At 40.5% G+C, this 22949-nt stretch overlaps 2 protein-coding genes across 2 annotated transcripts in view; one reads left to right on the top strand and one right to left on the bottom strand.

Annotated features, from left to right (window-relative positions):
- FANCD2 (FA complementation group D2) overlaps positions 1-19464 on the top strand; it is an 84412-nt gene extending 64948 nt beyond the window's left edge. The window contains exons 30-43 of the mRNA XM_042781654.1: positions 279-407; positions 549-667; positions 4188-4298; positions 5036-5166; positions 6043-6136; positions 6873-6995; positions 7854-7947; positions 8636-8707; positions 9480-9518; positions 10588-10662; positions 11545-11619; positions 17512-17658; positions 18142-18237; positions 19396-19464. Coding sequence (XP_042637588.1) covers positions 279-407; positions 549-667; positions 4188-4298; positions 5036-5166; positions 6043-6136; positions 6873-6995; positions 7854-7947; positions 8636-8707; positions 9480-9518; positions 10588-10662; positions 11545-11619; positions 17512-17658; positions 18142-18237; positions 19396-19464 — 1374 coding nt within the window. The remainder of the gene's footprint in view (positions 1-278; positions 408-548; positions 668-4187; positions 4299-5035; positions 5167-6042; positions 6137-6872; positions 6996-7853; positions 7948-8635; positions 8708-9479; positions 9519-10587; positions 10663-11544; positions 11620-17511; positions 17659-18141; positions 18238-19395) is intronic.
- A 1403-nt stretch (positions 19465-20867) lies between these two features.
- Positions 20868-22875, bottom strand: FANCD2OS (FANCD2 opposite strand). The gene is made up of 2 exons (XM_007945820.2): positions 22764-22875; positions 20868-21412 (listed from the first exon to the last, which is right to left on the bottom strand). The coding sequence occupies exon 2, from the start codon at positions 21402-21404 to the stop codon at positions 20868-20870; it is 537 nt and encodes a 178-aa protein (XP_007944011.1). The 5' UTR covers positions 21405-21412; positions 22764-22875.
- Positions 22876-22949: the final 74 nt, after the last annotated feature.

The following is a 22949-nucleotide window of genomic DNA, read 5'->3' as shown; positions in this document are numbered from 1 at the left end:
AAATTCCTCTTTTTGTGTAAACTCTTTAGTATCTCTTTAGTACTGTGGGTTTATACTTCTCAATCCAACACTGCTGTTACTCTACAAAAGCCAGTCTCTATATTAGAAGATGGAGCAGATTTTTTATCCTTCTATCAAAATACAGTCCTTAGGCAAGGAGCTCATTTCTCTCATCCACTCCTGCGTAGTGATATAGGTTTGACTAAATTCCACAGTAAACTCAGCTTCAGAGATGTTATATAGCAGTTTCTTCCCTAGTAACTCTGAATTTATTGTAGAGTAAAGGAAACTGGAATATTGGATTCTCACATCTCCGTCAGAGATCTGCTCAAGAAATTGCTCACTGTATTGGTCAACTGCTGACCCCCATGTGTAACCATCTGGAGAACATTCATAACTATTTTCAGGTCAGAAACCTATTCTCTTGTCGTTATAGAGACTTGGAAATCAGTAAGTGAGCAAGAGGTTTCATTTTTAATTGAGAGAAATTGAAGGACAATTAGGGCAATTGCTGAAGCAGCTGTCCTAAAAGCATTTTTCCCTTTTAGTGCTTAGCTGGTGAGACTCATGGTGTAGTTGATGGACCAGGAATGAAAATTGAGGAATACCAGATAATGTCTTCCTGCTATCAGAGGCTACTGCAGATTATCTATGGGCTGTTTGCATGGTGAGTATTAGGATGTATAATAGGCATAGGTGAATGCATATGTACTTCCTTTTACTTTATGGTCAGTCACCAAGGTCCAAAAGCCTTATGTAAATAAGGTGCTTTATTCCTGTTGGGAGCTCTGGTGGCATAGTGCCTAAGGCATTTGACTGCTAACCAGAAGGCTGGCCCTTCAAACCCACCATCCACTCTTCAGAAGGAAGATTGGACAATCTACTTCAGTAGAGATACTGCCTCAGAAACCCAAGGAGGGGTCGCTATGAGTCAAATCAACTTGACAGCAGTGAGTTTGGGTTTTGTTTTTTTTAATTCCTTTTGGAGTGTTTTTGTCTGTATTATTTCATTTGATCTTTCACTCTCTGAGACTGACTAACCCACTTGATAATTATGTGACTTGCACTTAGCTAACCTGTAACAAATCTGGCTGTCTGATTCTTAGCCTAGTTTGCTGTAACAAGCTTTCTATAGTACCATTGGGGAGACTTACTTGAAAAGTCATTACTAAACAAGTTGTCTTCTCGGAAGGAAGGAAGGTTGGGCAATCTTCTTCCGTAGTGATACTGCCTTGGAAACCCAAGGAGGGGTTGCTATGAGTCGGGTCTGACTTGATGGTACCTAACAACAACAACAACACAAACAAGTTTTAAATACATTCCAGATTATGTGTTAAAGAGCTGAACACGATGTGAGTTGGGATATTTAGGGACACCTTCATGGAGGCAGTGGGACTTCTTCAGGCCCTTGGAGGGTATGTGGCCTTTAGAGATGTGAAAGGAGGGGTTGGGAGGCACAACATAGACAAAAGTAGCAATGAAGGAAGTGTGTGCCCTAAATGCTCAGGTTCCTTAGGGGTAGGTCCTATCCCTCTATTCTTATTATGTAGGTTTTCTACACAGTCTTACCTAAGCTTGAATTTATGCTAAAATTGATCTTCTGAGGTCCAAGCCTTATAGCCAGCTACCTACTCAACACTTCCTTTAGATGTGTCCTTGACACTTCAAATTCATCACTTCACAGGTCCTTCCCACCCATTCAGCTTTCCTTAGCTCAGAACACTTTCTGAGCTACCACCAGTTGTCTGACCCAGAAATCTAGGAGTTACTCTTTATTTCCCTCCCTCTAGTTTGTACCCATTTTCTCATATCCACATCCAATCAGCAGATCCTATTGATTTTATCTTTTGGAAACCATCCAAATAGCCATCTGTTTCTTTCCTTTGCCACTGCTCCCTGATTCCCCTCTCTCACCTGGACTAGATGAGTTTCGTAGTTGGTTTCCCTACCCCCAGTTATCCTCATCTTTAGTCAACTCTTCACACTGCAGTTAGAATGACCTTTGTCCTTTTCCAACTTTATTTTCATTTGCCCTTAGGTTTGCCTTAAATTCAAGCTCCTTTACATAGCTTGTAAGGCCTTCTATTTTCTGACCTTTGCTCTTCCACTCACTGCCTTCACTCTGTCCTCTAGCCATTCTGAATGAATTTCAGTAACCTATGTGGCTTTACACATACTCACCTTTTACCTGGAAGATTCCCCACTCTTACTGATCCATGTTGCTTTTGTTAGGTGCCATCAAGTTGGCTCTGAATCTTAGTGACCCTACATAAAACAGAGTGAAACATGGCCCAGTTCTGTACCATCCTCACAGTACTTGCTATGCTTGAGCCCATTGTTGCAGCTATTGTTCCTTACCCCTAGTCTAATTCATCCTTGAGATGTGGACTTAAATATCACTTCCTCAGGGGCATCTTCTGTGACCTCTAGGCCAAGTAAGCCTCCTTCCTGTCTTCCTGATACCCAGTTCTCTCCTAACACTCTTTTATCCTGTTATGATAAAACTCACCACATTTAACTATAATTACTTGTTCATCTGTCTTCTCTGCTGAACTCTGTAAGCTCCTGTAGAGCAGAGAACAGTCATTGCTTTACCCTCAGTACTTAAAAATAATGCCTGGCAAAATGATTTGAATAGACACCCCATGAAAGGAGAAATATATATGGCAAATACATACATGAAAAGGTGTTTAATATTATTATTAAGGAAATTAAAACCACAATGAGATTGTATAACACACCCATTGCTGTTGTTACTGTCAGGTAACATCAAGTCATTTCCCATTCATAGCAACCCTGTGTACAACAGAACAAAACAATGTCTGGTCCTGTGCCATTCTCACATCGTTGCCATGGTTGAGCCCATTGTCATAGCTACTGTGTCCATTTCATTGAGGGTCTTCCTCTCTTTTACCGACCTTTACTTACTGTACCAGTCATGATATCCTCCTCCAGGGACTGGTCCCTCTTGATAACATGACCAAAGTATAAGAGACAAAGTCTTGCCATCTTTGCTTCTAAGGAACATTCTGGCTATATTTCTTCCAAGACAGATTTGTTCATTCTTCAGGCAATCTATGGTATATTGAGTATTCTTCACCAACACCACAATTCAAAGGCATCCATTTTTCTTCAGTCTTCCTTATTCATTGTCCAGCTTCCACATGTAAATGAGGCTGATGAAAACACCATGCCTTGCGTCTGGCATAGCTTAGTCTTCAAAGTGACATCTTTGCTCTTTAACACTTGCAAGTTTTTTGCAGCAGATTTGCCCAATGCAATACATCATTTCATTTCTTGATTACTGCTTCCATGGGCTTTGACTGTGAATCCAAGTTAAAATGGAATCATTGAGAACTTCAGTATTTTTCCATTTATCGTGATGTTGTTTATTGGTCCAGTTATGAGGATTTTTGTTTTCTTTATGTTAAAGTATAATCCATACTGAAGGCTGTAGTCCCTGATCTTCATCATTAAGTGTTTCACATCCTCTTCACTTTCAGCAAGCAAAGTTGTATCATGTGCATATCGCAGGTTGTTAATGAGTCTTCCTCCAGTCCTTGTACTGCATTCTTCATATAATCTAGCTTCTTGGAATTTGGTAAACAGATTGAATGAGTATGGTGAAAGGATACCACCCTGATGCACATCTGCCTCATGGTCTACATGTACAGGTTCCACACAAGCACAATTAAGTGTTCTGGAATTCCCATTCTTCACAATATTATCCATAATTTGCTGTAATCCACAGTCAGATGCCTTTACATAGTCAGTAACATTCCCATTCGCAAGGCTAAATTAAGGAGATTTACCATGCCAAGTATTGGCAAACTATTTAGAAACTTAGCAATTTGACAAAATTATCCCTGTGTGTAAATATTATCGTTATTTTGTTTGTTTGGTTTTGGGAGAAGACTAGGGTATATCTCTAAAAAGTTTGGAATGAAGGAGATCCTTTTTCCCTTGAAAATGTGGGGTCTGTTAGGTCCTTAAGGAAAGACTAATTAATGTACACTTGTAGTGCATAGACCTGTAACTGAGTTTGGCACTTCAGTGCTTTCAGTTTGCGTCTCCTGTTTTATTCTATTGACTTATTGATGATACAAACTAAAGATAGGATCCTCAAATAATAACTAAGCAAACTTCCTGAAACTAAGCTAAACCATCTTACTTTGACTTTCCCTTAGGAGTGGGTTTTTTCAACCTGAAAATAAAAACTTACTATACTCAGCCCTCGAGGTGCTTGCTAGTCGACTAAAACAGGGAGACCATGACCAGCCCTTGGAAGAACTGCTCAGGTAGGTCAGATGACACATCCTGAGAATTGTCCCAAGAAACTCTAGGACCATGGTTGGCGAGATTTCTTGAAAGTAACAAGTTTCTTTCAGTAGTTGTGAGGGAAATTCTTAGTATGTTCAACTACTTTTCCTCAGTATGTGAGCTTTCTCCCATGTATGCAGATAAATTGTGCAGCATTAAGGTCCTTGAACAGATCCTACTAAATATTTATACATCCTTCAGCCCATAAAGTCCATCCCTTTTCAGGTAATGATGAAAACACTGACCATCTGTAGTCAATTCTTGATTAGCCAGGGACCTACTCTTCTCTTAGCAGAGCTGGGTAATTAGGCAGCAGCTAAATAAGTTCTCCTGAGGTTCTCTGCCTTATAAGTTCCTCTCACTTTGTTTTTGTGAATACAGAGTTTAAACATTTTTTTCAGTGTGTTGCCTAAGTAAGGCTTTAAAGAGCAAATCATTTATCCAGGGTTGCACATATAAGTATGGCCTAGACTAGTACTTGGTTCCTTGGCATACATGACCCCTTCAAGACCAGAATTCTATCCACTGGGCTCTGCTCGGCTAGAGAACATAGAATTCTCCACCAAGATGCTTGCAAAAAGTTTCCTACTAAGGTACCTGAAAATGGAGAGAACTCTGATAAAGGGAACTTGGGCAACTCCTGTGGATTTAGATATAACGGTAATACTTGTGGTGGTATTATTTGTTTATTTTATCTTTTCTTGTCTCCTCACAGCCAGAGCTTCCATTACTTGCAGAATTTCCATCACAGCATTCCCAGTTTTCAATGTGGTCTTTATCTCATCAGACTTTTGATGGTCATTTTGGAGAAATCTGCAGCTCCTACTCAGAAAAGAGAAAAAATTGGTGATGGGCCCAGACCTTCTTTCTTTTCATGAATAGGATTAATAATTTAAGCTTAGAAACTTGGGGTTTCCTAGGACTTTGTGCCTTTTTACATGTAAATCTCTGCATAACTTTGGATATGCCCTCTTGCTATACCAAGAAAGACACTTTCCCAGAAGGGCTATGGCTGATTATTTCTGCTGACACTGTTTAGTCTGAGTTTGGTTAGTTCAGCTGATTGGATAATTTTCTGTTTTGCTTAAATTATTCACATCCTTTTTTATTATTATTATTAAATCTGAGACATCTGATAAAAAGAGACATAAGCCGTGAAGTTAATAAAATGGAAGTAAAAGGGAAAAATCAGGATCAAGTATAAAGGAAGACCTTACCTCTTCCCAGACTATTTTCCTTAGCCATCTTTTGTTAGAACTTTTGGGATGCAACTCACTGATTATACATCCTGATTGGCAGAAACAGAAAGAAAGAAGAAATGCAAACTGAATCTTTATTATACCCTATGAATTAAATGGGAGGCGTTTGATCTGAATCTGTGAGGTGGCCAGTGCTTTTATCAGTCTAGGAGGAACCAGAGTGTCTTTCCCACTGCCAAATAGCACTCCTTTTCTGTGTATATATAATATATATGTGTGTGTTTCAGGACTGGGCCAGGGCTAGGGCACTTTGGGTCTTGGATGGATGGGTTTATTTCTGACAGATGGGTCAATGGAACAGAAACACATAACAACTTTTTTTTCTTTTTGTTTGTTAGACCAGAAACATAATCGCAAATTTAAAAGAATGATCCTTTTGATCAATAATTGTTCCCCAAAGCCTGAAGGCTATAGTAACATAGATTTTCTGTATGTGAGATTTCTTTGTGTGTTTCTCCAACAGCTTCCCTGGCTAGACAGTTCCTCTGCCGGGTATGGCCAAGTGGGGAAAAGGGGAAGAGCAACACTTTCAATGACCAGCTCCATGCTTTGCTCTGGTGAGATGTTTGATTTCTTCCAAGGAGCCAACTAGCCCTTTTCCATTTTGCCACTGGTGGGATCCCTCATCTGGTCAGACTAAGAAATGAGAAGATGGGGCAGTCTACTTCTATAGTGATACTGCCTTGGAAACCCAAGGAGGGGTCACTATGAGTCGGGTCCAACTTGACGGCACATAACAACAACAACAACAACAACAACAACAAGAGGTAGAAAGCAATGACACGGTTTTAAAATGAACGTAATTTGGAATGTGTGCATCTTGAGATCCTCTACTTCTGTTTTATACTGTTGACTTTTGTTGTTGTTATGTGCTGTCGAGTCAAACCCAACTCATAGTGACCCCTCTGTGGGTTTCCAAGGCAGTATCACTACAGAAGTAGGATTGCCCAACCTTCCTTCCGAGGAGTGGCTGGTGGGTTTGAACCGCCAGCCGTCTGGTTAGCAGGCAAGTGTCTTAGCCACTATGCTACCAGAGATCCCATACTGTTGACTAGTTCCTTATTATTAAATCAAATCATAGTGGAAGCAGAGGAGTCTGCAGTCAATGAATCAAATATTCATTGCCAGCCATGTCTGATACATGTCCATCACCTCCAATGTGTCTGACTATATTTCCAGTTGAGATACGATTTACATTACCTCCTGGCTATATTTGGAATCCTTATCATTTTATTAAAAATAAATGCCCTGAGTTTCTGGCAAATATTCAATCTTCTCTGGATGTCAATGCAGCATCTACCTGGAGCACACAGACAGTGTGCTGAAGGCCATAGAGGAGATTGCGGGTGTTGGTGTCCCAGAACTGATCAACTCGCCTAAAGATGCATCTTCCTCCACATTCCCTACACTGACCAGGTAAGAAAGTTCTCTCCTTATACTAGAACCATACTGTCCAGTGTATGTAGTTTCCAAGTAACACCTTACTCCTCATCTAATTCTGATATTTCTTAAGAGATACCATAAAGTCTCCTCAGATGGTAGGTACAGTAATCCATTCAAGACATATCAAGTGCCTACTGTACATTCTTTCCAAGGAGCTCTTAGCCAACCTACATAGAGGACCTTATTGAGGAATGAGTTTTCAGTAGTTAAAGTCTTCAAAGGCACTGAACATCTAGTCACCAAACTTCTGTCAATACTTTCGTCTTTTAAACTTGAGACTATGTTTCCCATGTTTTAACATCTTTTAGAAGGGCCAGGTGAGTGCTGTATCTAATCATATATGTCTCATATGTAAGATACCAATAGCTATCTTGGACTTTGAATAGTTCTCTCACTTATATAGCCTTTAAGTTTATAAAGCACTTTCCTATTCATTACCTCATTTGATCCTTTCAACAATTCTCTGAGATAGGTGTCATTACTCCTGTTTCACTGATGAGGAAAAAGAGGCAACTTGCCCAAGCTTACACAAGCAATTAAATAATCATGAACTAGGACCCAAACTCAACATCTTCTCATTGCTACTTCACTGCTCTTTCCATATGACCTTTTCAACTCCTTTCATAAAGTTAATTCCATTATGTCACAGGCAATCTTCTTGGGCTCATTTCTGAATCTTTTCCACTCTCCTCCTTTTACAGTGGATCGTAGTGTAAATACATCCAGAGAGATGGGGAAGGAAATTGATTTTGGTTCTCTGGCTTTTCCCCAGGAAGTTATTTCTAACCAATTTGCCATTGTGTGAGTGTGCATGCTTTTCCCCTTTGCTAGGCACACATTTGTCATTTTTTTTCGTGTGATGATGGCTGAGCTGGAGAAGACAGTGAAGGGTCTTCAAGCTGGCACAGCAGCAGACCCGCAGCAGGTGGGTCAAATACTCCCACAAGGGACTCTAGGATACTTGGAAGATGCTGATTCTTCTATTTCTTAGGTTCAGGGTTTCTTCTTCTAAGCTATTTCCTTTGAGTTACTGAGATCTGGGATTTTTTTCCAAGGGATCCCTGGTTTAATTTCTCTTCCTTCTAACTGGAGGTGAAGATTGAGCTTTGTTTTTTCTGGCTAATGCCCAGGAAAAGCTTGGGCTGCTCTATAGGCCTTAGTTCTAGAAATAATGTCTTACCTGCCCAGTAGTTTGCCCTTGTGAACTGGTATGAGGCAAACAGGGCTATTTGAGATGCTGTATGCTGGGCCTTGGCAGCTCACTAACCAGATGAGCTTGACAGCTGAGAGTAAGGGCTAATGTAGTGAGTCAGGGAGGCCTCAAAGTTCTGATGGCCAATAGATATGTTGCAGAGGCTTTTATCTACCTAGAAATTATGGAAGAGGAAACCTCTTTGCAGAAGATCTCTCTCTATGACATACCCTGATGCTCTCACATGTGCAGTCCTCAGAACTGTCCTGTGGGTACACTGGTTAGCACATCTCTTTGGGAGGATAATTAACTTAAATCTCTGAATAGCTATGTAATTCAAGAGCTGTTTATTAGTGGGAAGTACAATAAGAGAAGTGTTTGGCTGTGATTCAGACGTACCTGTATATTTGGCTGCCCCCAGATTCATCAGGAGAAGCTCCTCTACTGGAACATGGCTGTTCGAGACTTCAGCATCCTCCTCAACCTGATAAAGGTAAGTATGGAGGCCCCTTGGCCCATCTTACTGGTTCACTGCAGAAACCGAGTCCTAAGTTCCAAAATGGACTCTTCTTCCTTCTCTCCACACCTTTCCTTATGGACTTGTTTTTCCCATCTTTTTCCCTTGTCCCCCTCCTCATCTTGGATAACCCCTTCTTGTCTCCTTAGGCAATGTCTTTTTTCTTCTCTTAACTTACTCCCTCCTACCTATGCTATATATTTAACTACTTAATGGCTCCCTGCATGTGTCACTCCCCCACATAAATTTCACCTTGGCTTGGTCCTCTGTGATCTGATTACATTCCCTGCTACATCCCCTCACAGCCGTGCATGCCTTCTTTATTCTTCAAGCACACACTGTACTCTCACTCTCTCCGTGATTTTGCTCAGGCTGTTCCCCCAGCCTAGAATGTCATCCTCCCTCCTTTCCTCTTCTTTTATCCACTTAAGCCTTCAGATCAAGTTTTGGACCTTTATGATGGCATCTTTTTAACATGCCAGTTGGAATCAATTTCTTTTTCCTTTTTGCTCTCTTCTTCCTTTTCTTCAACATTAGTTATGGTCTTTACTTAACTCTGTATTTTAATTAATTTAAGTGTTGACATTTCTTTTCCTCCACTAGATTCCACTTCTTTAACAGCAGGGATGGCCTTCTTCATTTTAGAATTCTCTCCAGCGCCCAGAGCTGAGCTTCACACAATGGAAAAGAAGCTAGGGTGCTCAGAAAAGCAGACCTTAGCTTTGGTTTCTTGCTTTCACTTTTCTAGGTGTTTGACAGTCGTCCTGTTCTGCATGTATGTTTGAAGGTGAGCAATTTACCAAGACTTCTTTATTCTTTATTCTTCCTGTGCTCTAGGAGAGGGCATCGGTGAGATGAACTGCTCAATACATTGCCCACAAGCCAGAATCTCCAGAATTAATGCTAACAGGTGGTGATTTAGGGAAGGCGATACTGGTTACAAGAATGGAGAAGGCAGTATCCTTATGAATTTGGAAATTCTTGACCAGAGTTGTACAACTCAAAGAAGTAGCTTTAGGGCACTTGGGTAGGGGAGCAGTAACCACCCTCTCTGCTACTCCTACTCCTTCCAGGCAACAAGGTGGAAGGGAGTGGATAATTCCTCTTTTTAAAAAAATTGTTATAAATACATATATATAACATATTCCTATTCAACGTTTTTTCAGCTGTATAATTTTGATTCCTCTTTTTAAAGCCCATGGGGTAGCCTCTTAAATGTGGGAGCTGATAGCCTGATAAGTGCCAAACTCCTCTCCATGGAGATGCCTGGATTAGAAATAGAATTGAGGTAAACTAAATGGGTTAAGAGCCAGGGAATGTTCAGGGGAGAATGATTCTTCTCCATTCCTGATGTTTCCTTCTAAGTGATGGTACCCCATCATTATGATCTCCTGGCCTCTCTCTTCCTCTTTACTCACTTCACCTTGGTGCTGGTGCAAGAGGTAAATAAATGAGTTGGGGGTGATTTATCTGATTGGTAAATTCAAGAATTGGCCATGTACTTCCTCACCTCTACCTAGTTTTCTCCTTTTAGCAAGTAAGTTGTCCTTGGGGAGCTGGAGTTCTCCTTTGCTCCTATATGCTATCATTCTTAAGCTGAGCAGGCCAGCCCCTGTCCATTGGCTGTAAGTCTACCTAATTCTGGGGCTTTAGTTAGCAGGCCCATGGAGTTTTTGCATTAAGATAGATTCTCCAAATTAATCTTTTGTTCCCCGCCCCCAATTTATTTTTTTCTATATAATAACATAAAATCCCTGGGCTGGGTGATGCTGTGCTGCCACAGACAGGGGCCTTTCAGGTGAGAAACCTCAGCTAGATGTCACCAAGTTCATCACAGTGTCTCCTCTGTTCTTCAGTATGGGCATCTCTTTGTGGAAGCATTTCTGAAGCAGTGTATGCCGCTCCTAGACTTCAGTTTCAGAAAACACCGGGTAAGATCTGAAAGCCAGAGAGCTAGGATGTATTCTGTACAGTTGCCTGGCAGATAAGTTCATGGTGAATTCTGGGCTGGAGGTAGGGCAGTCCCCTTGCTCCAGTTTCTGGGCCCAGTCTATGTGGTCCACTTCAGCTATAGGCAGAGATGTTCAGTAGGACTGTATATTCTGCTGAGTGGGGCTAAACTCAGACCCACTCTGGTTCAAACCCACCTTCTAACATCTAATCTAGATCTAAGGATGGTGGTTCCTTCTAGTTGATTTTATTATGCTGATGCACTCCTATGGCCTCATGGATCTGTATGTCATTTGCTTTTTTTCTTTGTGCTTCTCTGGGTCTACTCTCAAGAGTAATTAGGAAAAAAAAAAAAAAAAACTCGTTTGTCTCATAAAACTCCTTGCTCTTGTAATTGACAGTTGTGAGAGTATTTTAGCCAAGTGGGACCCAGAACAAGTGTAGTAAAATGGGGATGGAAGCAGAGATGATGATTTCTGACACACATTTAGAAAGTTAAACTTTGCCAAACACTTTCACAATACTTGGTTGATTCCTCATAACTCAGAGAGAGGCAAAAGGAGGTACTCTATTCTAATGTTGTAGGTAAGAAACTGAGGCATAGTAACCTACTAAAATCCAGGTCTTAATCACTCTCAGATTTACATTTTTTTCCATTACCCAAGGAACAAAAATGAGACGATTGAGATGGCAGCTAGCCAACACTCCTCCTACTGTTTGAGGACCAAATTAAGATTATTAGCAGTATAACAGCTAGAACCTACAGAGTTTATCCTCTTGGAAGCCCTTGGTTATGAGGGAATCTTGCATCTGAAATGAAATGCAAACACTTCATGCAGCATAATGAATTTTGTTCATTATAGGAAGATGTTCTGAGCTTATTGGAAACCTTCCAGTTGGACACTAGGCTGCTTCATCATCTGTGTGGACATTCCAAGGTAAGAGAGAAAGTAGGTGCATCCCTAGCCTTCCTATTTGCTTAATCTGCAAGTGCTCATGGAGGATCCTAAGCTTCATTTATTTCTTCCTTTTTACCCTTCTTGAGCCTTTGTATCTGGGGCTGTGTCTGTCCAAAGGCACTTGTTGAGAATGGTCAAATCTTCAGTTGCTGCCTAAGATTAGAAATCATTTAGAGGGGAATTTCTGCATCTGAAATTTGACTTGAGCTCCATAGCCCTATTCCCTCTAGAAGCTCTGCTTTAGTAAGAGATACAGAATGCTGGTGGATGTATTACTGCTACAAAGCATTTTGTGTGGGAGGACTTTTATGTAAGTAATGACTCTCTGCTGGAGACAAGAGGTGGTTCTAAAAGCAACCATCTTGAAAGCTATTTACTTCTACTGCTTACTTGTCAAGGAACACATCTGCCTCTTATGAGAACATTTCAGCAGCATTAAAGGACTTAAGGGAGCTCTGGTAGCATAGTGGCTAAGGCACTTGACTGCTAACCAGAAGGCTGGCGGTTCAAACCCACCAGCCACTCCTCGGAAGGAAGGTTGGGCAATCCTACTTCCGTAGTGATACTGCCTCGGAAACCCAAGGAGGGGTCGCTATGAGTCGGGGCCGACTCGATGGCAAATAACAACAACAACAACAAAGGACTTAAAAACTTGAAGCCCTCTTACAGTTGATGAACCAGACACCCTTTGTCTAAAAGAACGCAAGACAGAAGCCGTAGAGTTCTGCACTGGCAAGCCAAATGATTCTTCAGTTTGTTCCTATTGCTCACTTCCTCCCTAGTTCTAAGTTTAGAAGGTGGAATTTTAAGGACTCTTCTCCTTCTCAGTTAAGTAGGACAACTCCGTTGCTTTATAGCAGCATAAATGTGTTTGAGAATTGTTTAGATGCCGCCTACTCAGTTTCAGCCTATAGTGACCCTGTGTACAACAGAACAAAACACCACCTTGTCCTATGCTATCCTCATAATAGCTGTCATGCTTGAGTCCCTTGTTGCAGCCATTGTGTCAATCCATCTAGTTAAGGGTCTTCCCCTTTTTCACTGACCCTCGACTTTACCAAGCTTATCCTTCTCCAGGGACTGGTCCCTCCTGATAACATGACCAAACTATGAGAGAGAAAGTCTCGTCATCCTCACTTCTAAGGAGCATTATGGATATACTTCTTCCAAGATAGATTTGTTTATTCTTCTGGCAGTCCATGATGTATTCAATATTCTTCTCCAACACCACATTAAAATGCATCTATTTTTCTTCTCTCTTCCTTATTCACTGTCCAGCTTTCGCATGCATATGAGACTGTGGTCACTAAAGTTGTATGTCATGGGCCTAATTGAGTGGCTGGGCAGCTGGATGTAGTTATTCCCCATGGTGAGATTGGTAATTAGCTCCATGGTGAAATCTGGAGCAGCTGAATAGCTGCTTTAGGGATTATGGGCTGCTTCCAGTATATAAGAAGCAACTTTGAGGAAGGTCTCCAGCTTTTTAGCACACTTGAACCCTGCATGTAGCCAAGTCGTCGTTCAGCAGCCTGCTCTGCCCTGCTGATCTTGAGACTTTTTCTGGACTTGAATTAGTGGCCTGCCATGTTGTTTGGTAATATCAGGACTGTGTCTTTTTACTTGTCAGCCTTGGGTTTATCAGCCTCAGCATCCAGCAACTGCCTAGGTGAAGAAAAGCCTCAAGCTTCAGTGGGCCGGGAGCAAGAGGCAGAGCTGAAGCCCAAGGTTGAGGGGCTTTCACCCAGCCCCTAGAGCCTGGCACTTTGAATTTGGATTTCTAGCCTCCAAAATTGTAAAAGAATAAACTGTTAAGGCCATCCCATTTGTGCTACATTCCTGTCAGAGTGGCACTAGGTAACCAAAACAGAGGCTATTGAAAATATGCCTTGCCACACTTCAGTCTTCAAAGTGACATCTTTGCTCTTTAACACTTCAAAGAAGTCTTTTGCAGCAGATTTGCCCAATGCAATACATCGTTTGATTTCTTGACTGCTGCTTTCAGGGCATTGTTGTGGATCCAAGTAAAAAAAAATCCTTGACAATTTCAGCCTTTTCTCCATTTATTGTGATGTTGCTATCAGTCCCCAAAAACCACTAAACTGCCATCGAGTCTAACCCAACTCATAGCGACCCCTCCTTGTTTCCAAGGCAGTATCACTATGGAAGTAGATTGCCCAACCTTCCTTTCGAGGAGTGACTGGTCGGTTTGAACTGCTAACCTTCTGATTAGCAGTCAAATGCCTTAGGCACTAAGCCACCAGAGCTCCTGCTTATTGGTCCAGTTGTAAGGATTTTTGTTTTCTTGTGTTGAGATGTAATCCATACTGAAGGCTGTAGTCTTTGATCATCAGTAAGTACTTTGAGTCTTCTTTGCTTTCAGCAAGCAAGGTTATGTCAGCTGTATATTGCAATATTGCAAGTCTACCTCCAATCCTGATGCCACATTCTTCATATAGTCCAGCTTTTTGGATTATTTGCTCAGCATATAGATTGAATAAGTATGATGAAACGATACAACCCTGACACACACCTTTCCTGATTTTAAACCATGCAGTATCCCCTTGCTCTGTTCGAACAACTGCCTCTTGGTCTATGTATAGGTTCCTCATGAGCACAATTAAGTGTTCTGGAATTCCCATTCTTTGCAATGTTATCCATAATTTGTTATGATCCACCCAGTGGAATGCCTATATATTGTCAATAGAACACAGGTAAACATCTTTCTGGTATTCTTTACTTTCAGCCAAGATCCATCTGACATCAGCAATAATATCCCTCGTTCCATGTCCTCTTCTGAATCTGACTTGAATTTCTCGCAGTTCCCTGTCAATGTACTGCTGCAACAGAAGCAAAATTTTACTTGTGTATGAGATTATATTGTTCAATAATTTCTGCATTCTGTTGGATCACCTTTCTTTGGAATGGGCACAAATATGGATCTCTTCCAGAGAATTGGCCAGATAGCTGTCATCCAAATTGATTGGCATAAACAAATGAGCACTTCCAGCATTGCATTCATTTATTGAAACTTCTCAGTGGGTATTCTGTCAATTCCTATAGCTTTATTTCTCACCAGTTCCTCCAGTGCAGCTTAAACTTCTTCCTTCAGTACCATCAGTTCTTGATCACATGCTGCCTCTTGAAATGGTTGAACATCAACCACTTCTTATTGGTACAGTGACTCTGTGTATTCCTTCCATCTTTTGATGCTTCCTGCATTGCTCATTATTTTTCCCATAGGATCCTTCAGTATTGCAACTCAAAGCTTGAATTTTTTCTTTAGTTCTTTCAGCTTGAGAAATACTGAGTATATTTTTCTCTTTTGATTTTTTAACTTCAGGTCTTTGCACATTCCATTATAATACTTTGTCTTCTTGAGCTGCCCTTTGAAATCTTAATATAGCTCTTTTATTTCATCATTTCTTCCATTTGCTTTAGCTACTTCAAGAGCAAGATTTTTTTTTTTTTAATTGTGATTTGGGTGAAAGTTTACAAAGCAAATTTACTTTCCATATAGCAGCTTACATGTACTTTGTCTCATGACATTGACTACAATTTACCACAATGCTACAACTCCCCTCCCACTTCCTCCCCATAGTTAACTCTTCCCTTTGTCCTTCCCTCTGTGCACTCCTGCCCCCTAAGCTGTCTCCCTGTGCACACACAGCCCTTCTATTCTCTCATGATTGTTCTCTCCAAGGAGCATATCTCCCTAGTGTAAATGTTCACCTCATATGCCTGTCTTTTATTTGACTGGAAGCCACAGGAGTGGGTTCAGTTCTAGATCTGAAGGGCAGCTGGGGGCCATAGTCTCAGTGGTTCTATCAGGCTCTATCAGACTAGCAAACCTGGTCCTTTTTTTTTTTTTCTAAATGATTTTGAGTTTTGTTCTACATTGTTCTCTCACTCTATCCAGGATCTCCTACATAGATTCCCCCTCCGAGTGGTTGACAGTGGTAGCTGGGCACCATCTAGTTCTGGTCTCATAGTTGTATAGGATCACATGGTGTACCATTCACTTGGACTAATTGTTTCCATGAATCTTTGGTTTTCTTCATTCTTCTTTGCTTCAAGAGCAAGTTTTGAGAGAGTCTCTTCTGACTTCTATTTTGTTTTTTTCTTTCTTTCCTGTCTTTTTAATGACCTTTTACTTTCTTCATATATGATGTTCTTGATATCATCCCACAATTCATCTGGTCTTTGGTCCTTGGTGTTCAGTGCGTCAAATCTATTTGTGAGATTGTCTCTAAATTCAGGTGGGATATACTCAAAGTTGTATTTTGGCTCTTGTGGACTTGTTTTAATTTTCTTCAGCTTCAATTTGAACTTGCATATGAGCAATTGATGTTCTGTTCCACAGTTGGCCCCTGTTCTCACTGATGATATTGAGTCATCACAATTATTGATATCATCTCTTTCCACAGATGCAGTTGATTTAATTCTTGTGTATTCCATCTGGTGAGGTCCATGTGTGTAGTTGCTGTTTACCTTGTTGAAAAATGCATTTGCATTGAATAAATCATTAGTCATGCAAAGTTCTATCATGTGATCTCCAGCATCCTTTCTATCACCAAGGCCATATTTCCCAACTACTGATGCTTCTTTGTTTCTGACTTTCTCATTTCAATCACCAGTAATTATCAATACATCCTGATTATATGTTTGGTCAATTTCAGACTGCAGAAGTTAGTAAAAATTTTCAGTGTCTCTTTTTTTTGGCTTTAGAGGTTGGTACATAAATTTTAATAACAGTAATATTAATTGGTCTTTCTTGTAGATATATGATTATTATCCTATCACTGACAGCATTGTACTTCAGGGTGGATCTTTCAGTGTTATTTTTGATGATGAATGTGATGCCAAAATAGCCAATACCAGTCCATTTCATCTCACTAATGCTTAGGATAGGAGCTCTGGTAGCATAGTGCCGCCTAAGGCACTTGACTGATAACCAGAAGGCCGGCAGTTCAAACCCACCAGCCACTCCTCGGAAAGAAGGTTGGGCAATCTACTTCCATAGTGATACTGCCTCGGAAACTGAAGGAGGGGTCACTATGAGTTGAGTCCGACTCCAAGGCACATAAGAACAGCAGTAATGCTTAGAATATCAATCTTTATGTATTCCATTTTATTTTTGACAACTTCTAGTTTTCCTAGATTCATACTTAATACATTCCACATTCCAGTTATTAATGTATGTTTACAGCTGTATCTTCTCACTTTGAGTCATGCCACATCAGCAAATGACAGCCCTGAAAACTTTACTCTGTCCACATCATTAAGATTTACTCTACTTTGAGGAGGCAGCTCTTTCCCAGTCGTATTTTGAGTGTCTTCCAACCTGAGGGGTCATCTTCTGGCAACATAATCGGACAGTGTTTTACTGCTATTTGTAAGGTTTTCATTGGCTAATTTTTTCAGAAGTGGATAGCCTCATCCTTCTTCCCAGTCTTTCTTGGTCTGGAAGCTCCACTGAAACCCACCTACCATGGGTGACTCTGATGGTATTTGAAATACCAGTGGCATAGCTTCTAGCCTCACAGCAAAACACAAGCCACCACTGCTGACAGACAAGTTGTGTATGTTTAAGAATATTCTGGGTAAATTCATTGATTGGTTAATAAGAATTTAGGAAGAGGAATTTGAAGGTGTTGGTGGTTTACTTCTGGGCTTTTGGAGTTTTTTTAGCTTGAAGGACAGCTGCCATTCTCTTCAGGGTACTCTACCAGACTACTAATTTTGATGGAACATATGTTTGGCAGGGTGTATGCACTTATTGAATGTTCAGGGTGTCAAGAATTCAAAAGTTTCTTTACAGGAAATATGTAGGCATGATGATGAACCCAGGCGGGTGCATGTGTTCCTACTTAGATTCACCAGGACATGGGACTCACCAAACATGTGCCTTTGCTCAAAAAGACCCTAGAGTTGTTGGTTTACAGAGTGGAAGCCATGCTTATCCTCAACAATTGCCAGGAGGCTTTCTGGCTGGGCAATCTCAAAAACCGGGACTTGCAGGTAAGCCTGGGGCTCAGATAATGTTCTTAAACCTTTTCACCATACCATCCCTTCAGCCTCTGTATGGCCATTCGTATTTGGTGTATCGGTGCTCATACATCTTAAGGTATTTGGAAACTTTTAGAACCATAGTCAACATTGACTCCAAGAATCACTAATACAGTCTGGCCTTATAAAGTCTTGTATGATATTAGAATACAAAGATGGACCTTTTTAAGAACTGCTTATTACATCAGAGTCATGGGCATGTCAGAAACCTTGAGCTGAATATCACTTCTTCAGACACTGAGCACAAGTTGATGTCCATGTTTGGACTATGTTTGAACAGCTACACTATTTTCCTTTGTTCTTCTTGTAAAGTAAACCTTTCTCCACCTGTTTGCCTTTCCCATTTCTTTGGAAAATAACTATACTTCCCTTTCTTCCCTTTGAGGCCCCACATGTGATCATTATAACCCACCATTTGTCTTGGTCCACATTTAGGGTGAAGAAATTATGTCCCAGAATTCCCAGGAGAGCATAGCAAATGAGAGTGAGGATGACACATCATCCCAGGTCTCCAAGGGCAAAGCAAAGGAGGTATCTGCAAACCACAACAAAGTGTGCCTTGATGGTTACTTTTGTTATTCTGATTTGGTAGAGACTACAGAACTTTTCCTGTTCATGTTGATAATCAAACACTTCTACTCCATCTCCATTTCCTCCAAAAAAAAGATTATGTGCTTATATAAATTCTATTACATGCTCATAAAAAACAACCACACAATTTTATAATCATTTTTTAATATCTCAAGTTGTGGCACATCTTACAGAGTTGAAAATTCCATTCCATTGTAGCCTATTTCTCTTAAAATCATACCTGAAACCATTTTAGAGGGTAGAAAAGAAGGCACCAAGATATGAGTTTTGAGAAGAATGAGTTAAATCATTTAAACACGTTTGACATATAAAAATAGAAATGCTTTAACCAAAGCAGAAGCAAAAGCTGCCACCACTGAGGAATAAAATAGCATAGGAGATCCTTATTATTTCCTGGGATACAGATGCTTTTGAGAGTTTAAAGAAAGCTTAAAAAAAAAAAGTGTGCATTTATAAAATTTTGCTAAAATGTGGGTGGGCTATACACACCGAGAAGCTCAGATTTAAGAGCCCCTGCTTTGTAGCCTCTGTGCAAGTTGAGGCTGATGCAGAAAGATCATTTCGTAAAAAAAAATTATTTTATCACATGGTCCTCTGATGATGGTTTTATATGTATACTATACCTCTAGCTTGTTTCCATAAAGAATTTAAAGCAGACAATATCCTATTGTAATGTTTGGTACTTTTTGTTAAATAAATCTCTTAGATTAGAGTAGCAGATCAGATGGAATTTTTTACTGGATTCTTGCTGAAATACACTGATACTTTTTAGTTTAGCAAACCTTTCTATACTGGATGCCTGTTTTCTTCCTTTGTCAAATCCGTGGAGTAGAGCTGGAGAGGACCATGGCTTATTTAAAAGACAAGCAAATTTGGTTTAGTTGTAGAATATTATCATAAGTCAGTATCAAAATGGTTTCCCTCCATGGCCTTGGGTTAGAAGTCATGATGTCAAGAAGAATGAAGGAGAGACTCTGATTCGTTTTACAAATTAATTGTTTAAAATGTGTTATGGATAATTATTTCTGTGTCCTGTGGGAGCAGGTCTCCCAGACCTAATGACTTAAATATTTAACTTAATTACCTTTTGCCTCTTAGGATGAAGAAGATGAAGGAAGTGGTGAAGGAAAAGAGCAAGATAGTGATGAGAGTGATGAGTCTGATTAGACCTCAGAGACTGTTGTCATCTCCTCCCCATTTCTACCAGCCTCCTACCATTTTGTGTTATGGCTTTGAAATCTGCTATCTGTCTTTCCAGTTAGAAACATTCTATTTTATCTTTAAAGAGGGGACTTTTCTGAATCAACTAAGTTACGGATTTCATAGATTGTCTGACATCGCCAGAGACCCTGACTCAGGATTCCAATGTAGCACTGCTTAATGGTTTGGCTGAGTGTGGCAGTGGTATGTCGCAGAGTGAAAACTTGGTTTAGCTAAGCTTTGGCACTACTTTTGAAACTCTTTGATTTATCCTAGAATTTAAGCTCATACCAGTTTTACAAATAAATTTCCCTTTTAAGTTTTGCCTTAGCTACCTCATTTCTCTTACTGGATTTCCTTCATCATTCAAGGATTAGACGGGCTTGAATTGGGGATTGGGTAGAGAAATAATGGAGACTTATACCAACACATCACTTCTACATATTGAAATCATGTATTTCCTACTCTAAAGACCATCTTTGAAATGAGAAGATCTCTGTGATAGTTTTGGAGGAGTTACATGAATTTCTTATCAATGCCCAGAGAATGTCAACAAGGAATCTTGTCTACTCGGTTTTTCTTTTTGCATTGTGTTAATATAATACAGAAGGGGAAAAGGCAGCATCAAACTCATGTTGACTTTGTGTACATATAAGGTTTATTTCAGCATTATTCTGAATTATACCTATAGTTACAAGAATGTAACTGAATAACTTCTAGTTTATTAGAAATAGACCATTAGGAGTACACTTCAGCTATAATGGGGAACTCTGTCTTCTGATAGAAAGCCCAGCACCAAGTTCTTTCTTGCCAAGCTGTAAATACTGTTAAATATTTGTTACTATTTCTACCCACATTTTTATTATCCAGTGATATTAGGGTATGGCTTGTTGGGTGTTTTTTTTCCTGGTGGGGGTAGATACTTGATTTTTCTTTTTTTAAATAATCCTGGACTCACATTAGATTTTTGACCTCCTTCATCCTCTGGTATATAGAAATGCATATGTCCCCTTCCTGGATACCACTTTTTCTTCCCCTAGCTGATTGTGGTCTTAGGTGTTTTAAGTGAAGTCACACTAGGCTCATTGGTTTATGTAGTTTATTTAATGGCTCTTTATCACATGTACATGTTAATGTTTGACTCTTTCAACGATTGTTCAACTTTACAAGGGAATTGTTCTCCCTTGCTCTGTGTCACTGGCTCAGTATTGGAGGAAAGGCAGGAAAGGGGCTTCTGAATTGTCACTGCTTGACAGCAAAGCAAGATGGCTGGGCTGGTGTCACAGTTTTGTTTACATGAGCAGGTTCTGCAAGCTTCAGGCACATACTAAAGGCCATGGTGTGAGAACTGGGAATCAGGTGGAGATCCTTTACTTGGAGTGTTGCAAGGCGAAGGTGCACTTCTTATATGTTGCATACAACAAGAGGATAGAGCGCAGCATCTGTTTGCACATAGTCACAGTCATCTGAATCTGAGGCTCCTTAAGTCCAGTGGGCCACCGGTGCTCCTGACTGATGATTTTGCAAAAGGCTGACTTGTCTGAAACTCTGAAGGTCCCAGTCCACTTTGGTGGCTGAACAGTGATGACCCTGCCAAAGACAGAATCTACTCCACTGAGACGGACAGGTTGGGGCTTCCTAACCAGCCCTTTCTTGTTGTTCATGGTTCGGAACTGTGACGTGTGGCAGGGTAACTTGGGACTCACTCCAGTTTCCAGAAATGGGCTGTCTAGGACTAGAGTGACCTCTTGAAAACACAGCTGCACTTCAAGGTCAGAAGGAGTGTGTGGGAAGCAGGGGGAGGCCCTGAAGGGGTGTTTAGAAGAAGGTGTAGGTGTTGTATGCCGCAGCCATTGAAAGCTCTCATCCAGTGGGGTCCATGGTGACCAAAGCTGGTATCCCGCCATTGACAGTCCTAAAGAAGAGGAATCAGAACATTGAATTCCCCTGACATGCTTTTGGTGAAGACATGGCTGATCAAATTCACATCTTTGCTTCGTTAATAATTTAAACTTACTTTGTAGTTTCAATGAACAAATTCCTGTGTTGAAATATTAGTAATTCTATACAGGGGTCGCTATGAGTCAGGGCCGACTCAATGGCAAATAACAACAACAACAACAACAACAGGGCAGTAGGGTATGGTAGCTAGTGTTCAATCTAGCAACTGCTATGTGTACTAAAACTTTATTAAACCTTATCACAACCTACCTATCTGAAGGTAGGTTTAACCCCATTTTATAGATTAGGAAGTGAATTTGTCTGAAGTACACTATATCCCAGTCTATCTTTATGGCCACTGCTGTGTTGATAACAGCTAAAGACAGAATCTACTCCTCTGAGGTGGTGGAGGCTGCTGGAACTTCAGAATTAAACGTTATTTGTAGTTGTTGTTGTTGTTATGTGCCGTCAAGTCAAACCCGACTCATAGCAATCCCTCCTTGGGTTTCCGAGGCAGTATCACTACGGAAGTAGGATTGCCCAACCTTCCTTCCAAGGAGTGGCTGGTGGGTTTGAACCACCAGCCGTCTGGTTAGCAGGCAAGTGTCTTAGCCACTATGCTACCAGAGCTCCCTATTTGTAGTTAGAGGCTCAGAAAGACATGTCTTACCAAATATTTATAACTCTAAATCCCATCTACTCTTCTTTACACCAGTGATTCTCAGAGTACAGTCCCTGGACTAGCAGTTTCAACTTCATCTGGGAAGTTTGTAAGGTATGCAACTTTTTGGGCTCCACCTCAGACTTAACAGAATCTAGAATCTCTAGGGGTGGGATCTTAACATTCTTCGTTTAAATACACTCCAGGGGATTTCTATTTGCCTTATAGTTTAATGACTTCTTAGGCTTCTTCTTTTGAAGAATTCCAGCTTTCACTATTCTTAACAGAGACCATCTCTTCTCGGCCCTAAAAGCCTCAGTGTTTTCTGACAAAGTGTGCAGCTCTTTTTCAGAGTCCTGGTCTACCTATGTACCACCTCAGAGAAATTACACCAGGCTGGGAGGAAAAAAAAGTTTCCAAAGTCCAGTCCATAAAAATTTTAAGATTTTTCTAGGTATGTCTTTTTCTCATCTAGGAGAGACTCACCTTGGGTTTAAGACCTTGGTTTATTTCTATTTTCCTTTTAAGATAATTGGCTAGGAAGATAATGCTAATTCAGAGATGTTGCAAGTAAAATTGGCATTTCACATCATTATACTTCACAATTGCTAGTATATAAAGGTTTTTTTTTTTCTGAATTCAGAAGAGCTAACATTTTGAGCACCTACCTATATGTTAAGAGGCAAAGCAGATCTCTTCTTTACAGCCAAGTGTATTCCTCTGTCCCTTCTCTCTTCTCCCACAAAAGGTAACAGCAGCAGATCTGATCCCATCCCATTCAGTAATTGCCCCAGAAGTGCTGTGAAAAGTTGATACCTCCACCATAGTTCGTAACACAAATTATTGGGGG

Source organism: Orycteropus afer, unplaced genomic scaffold (genome assembly GCF_000298275.1).
Source record: "Orycteropus afer afer isolate SDZICR_OR568_19922 unplaced genomic scaffold, OryAfe1.0 scaffold00144, whole genome shotgun sequence".
Lineage (NCBI taxonomy): Eukaryota > Metazoa > Chordata > Mammalia > Tubulidentata > Orycteropodidae > Orycteropus > Orycteropus afer.
Note: the sequence above shows the minus strand (reverse complement) of the source record. Positions and strands in the feature narration are given on the sequence as shown.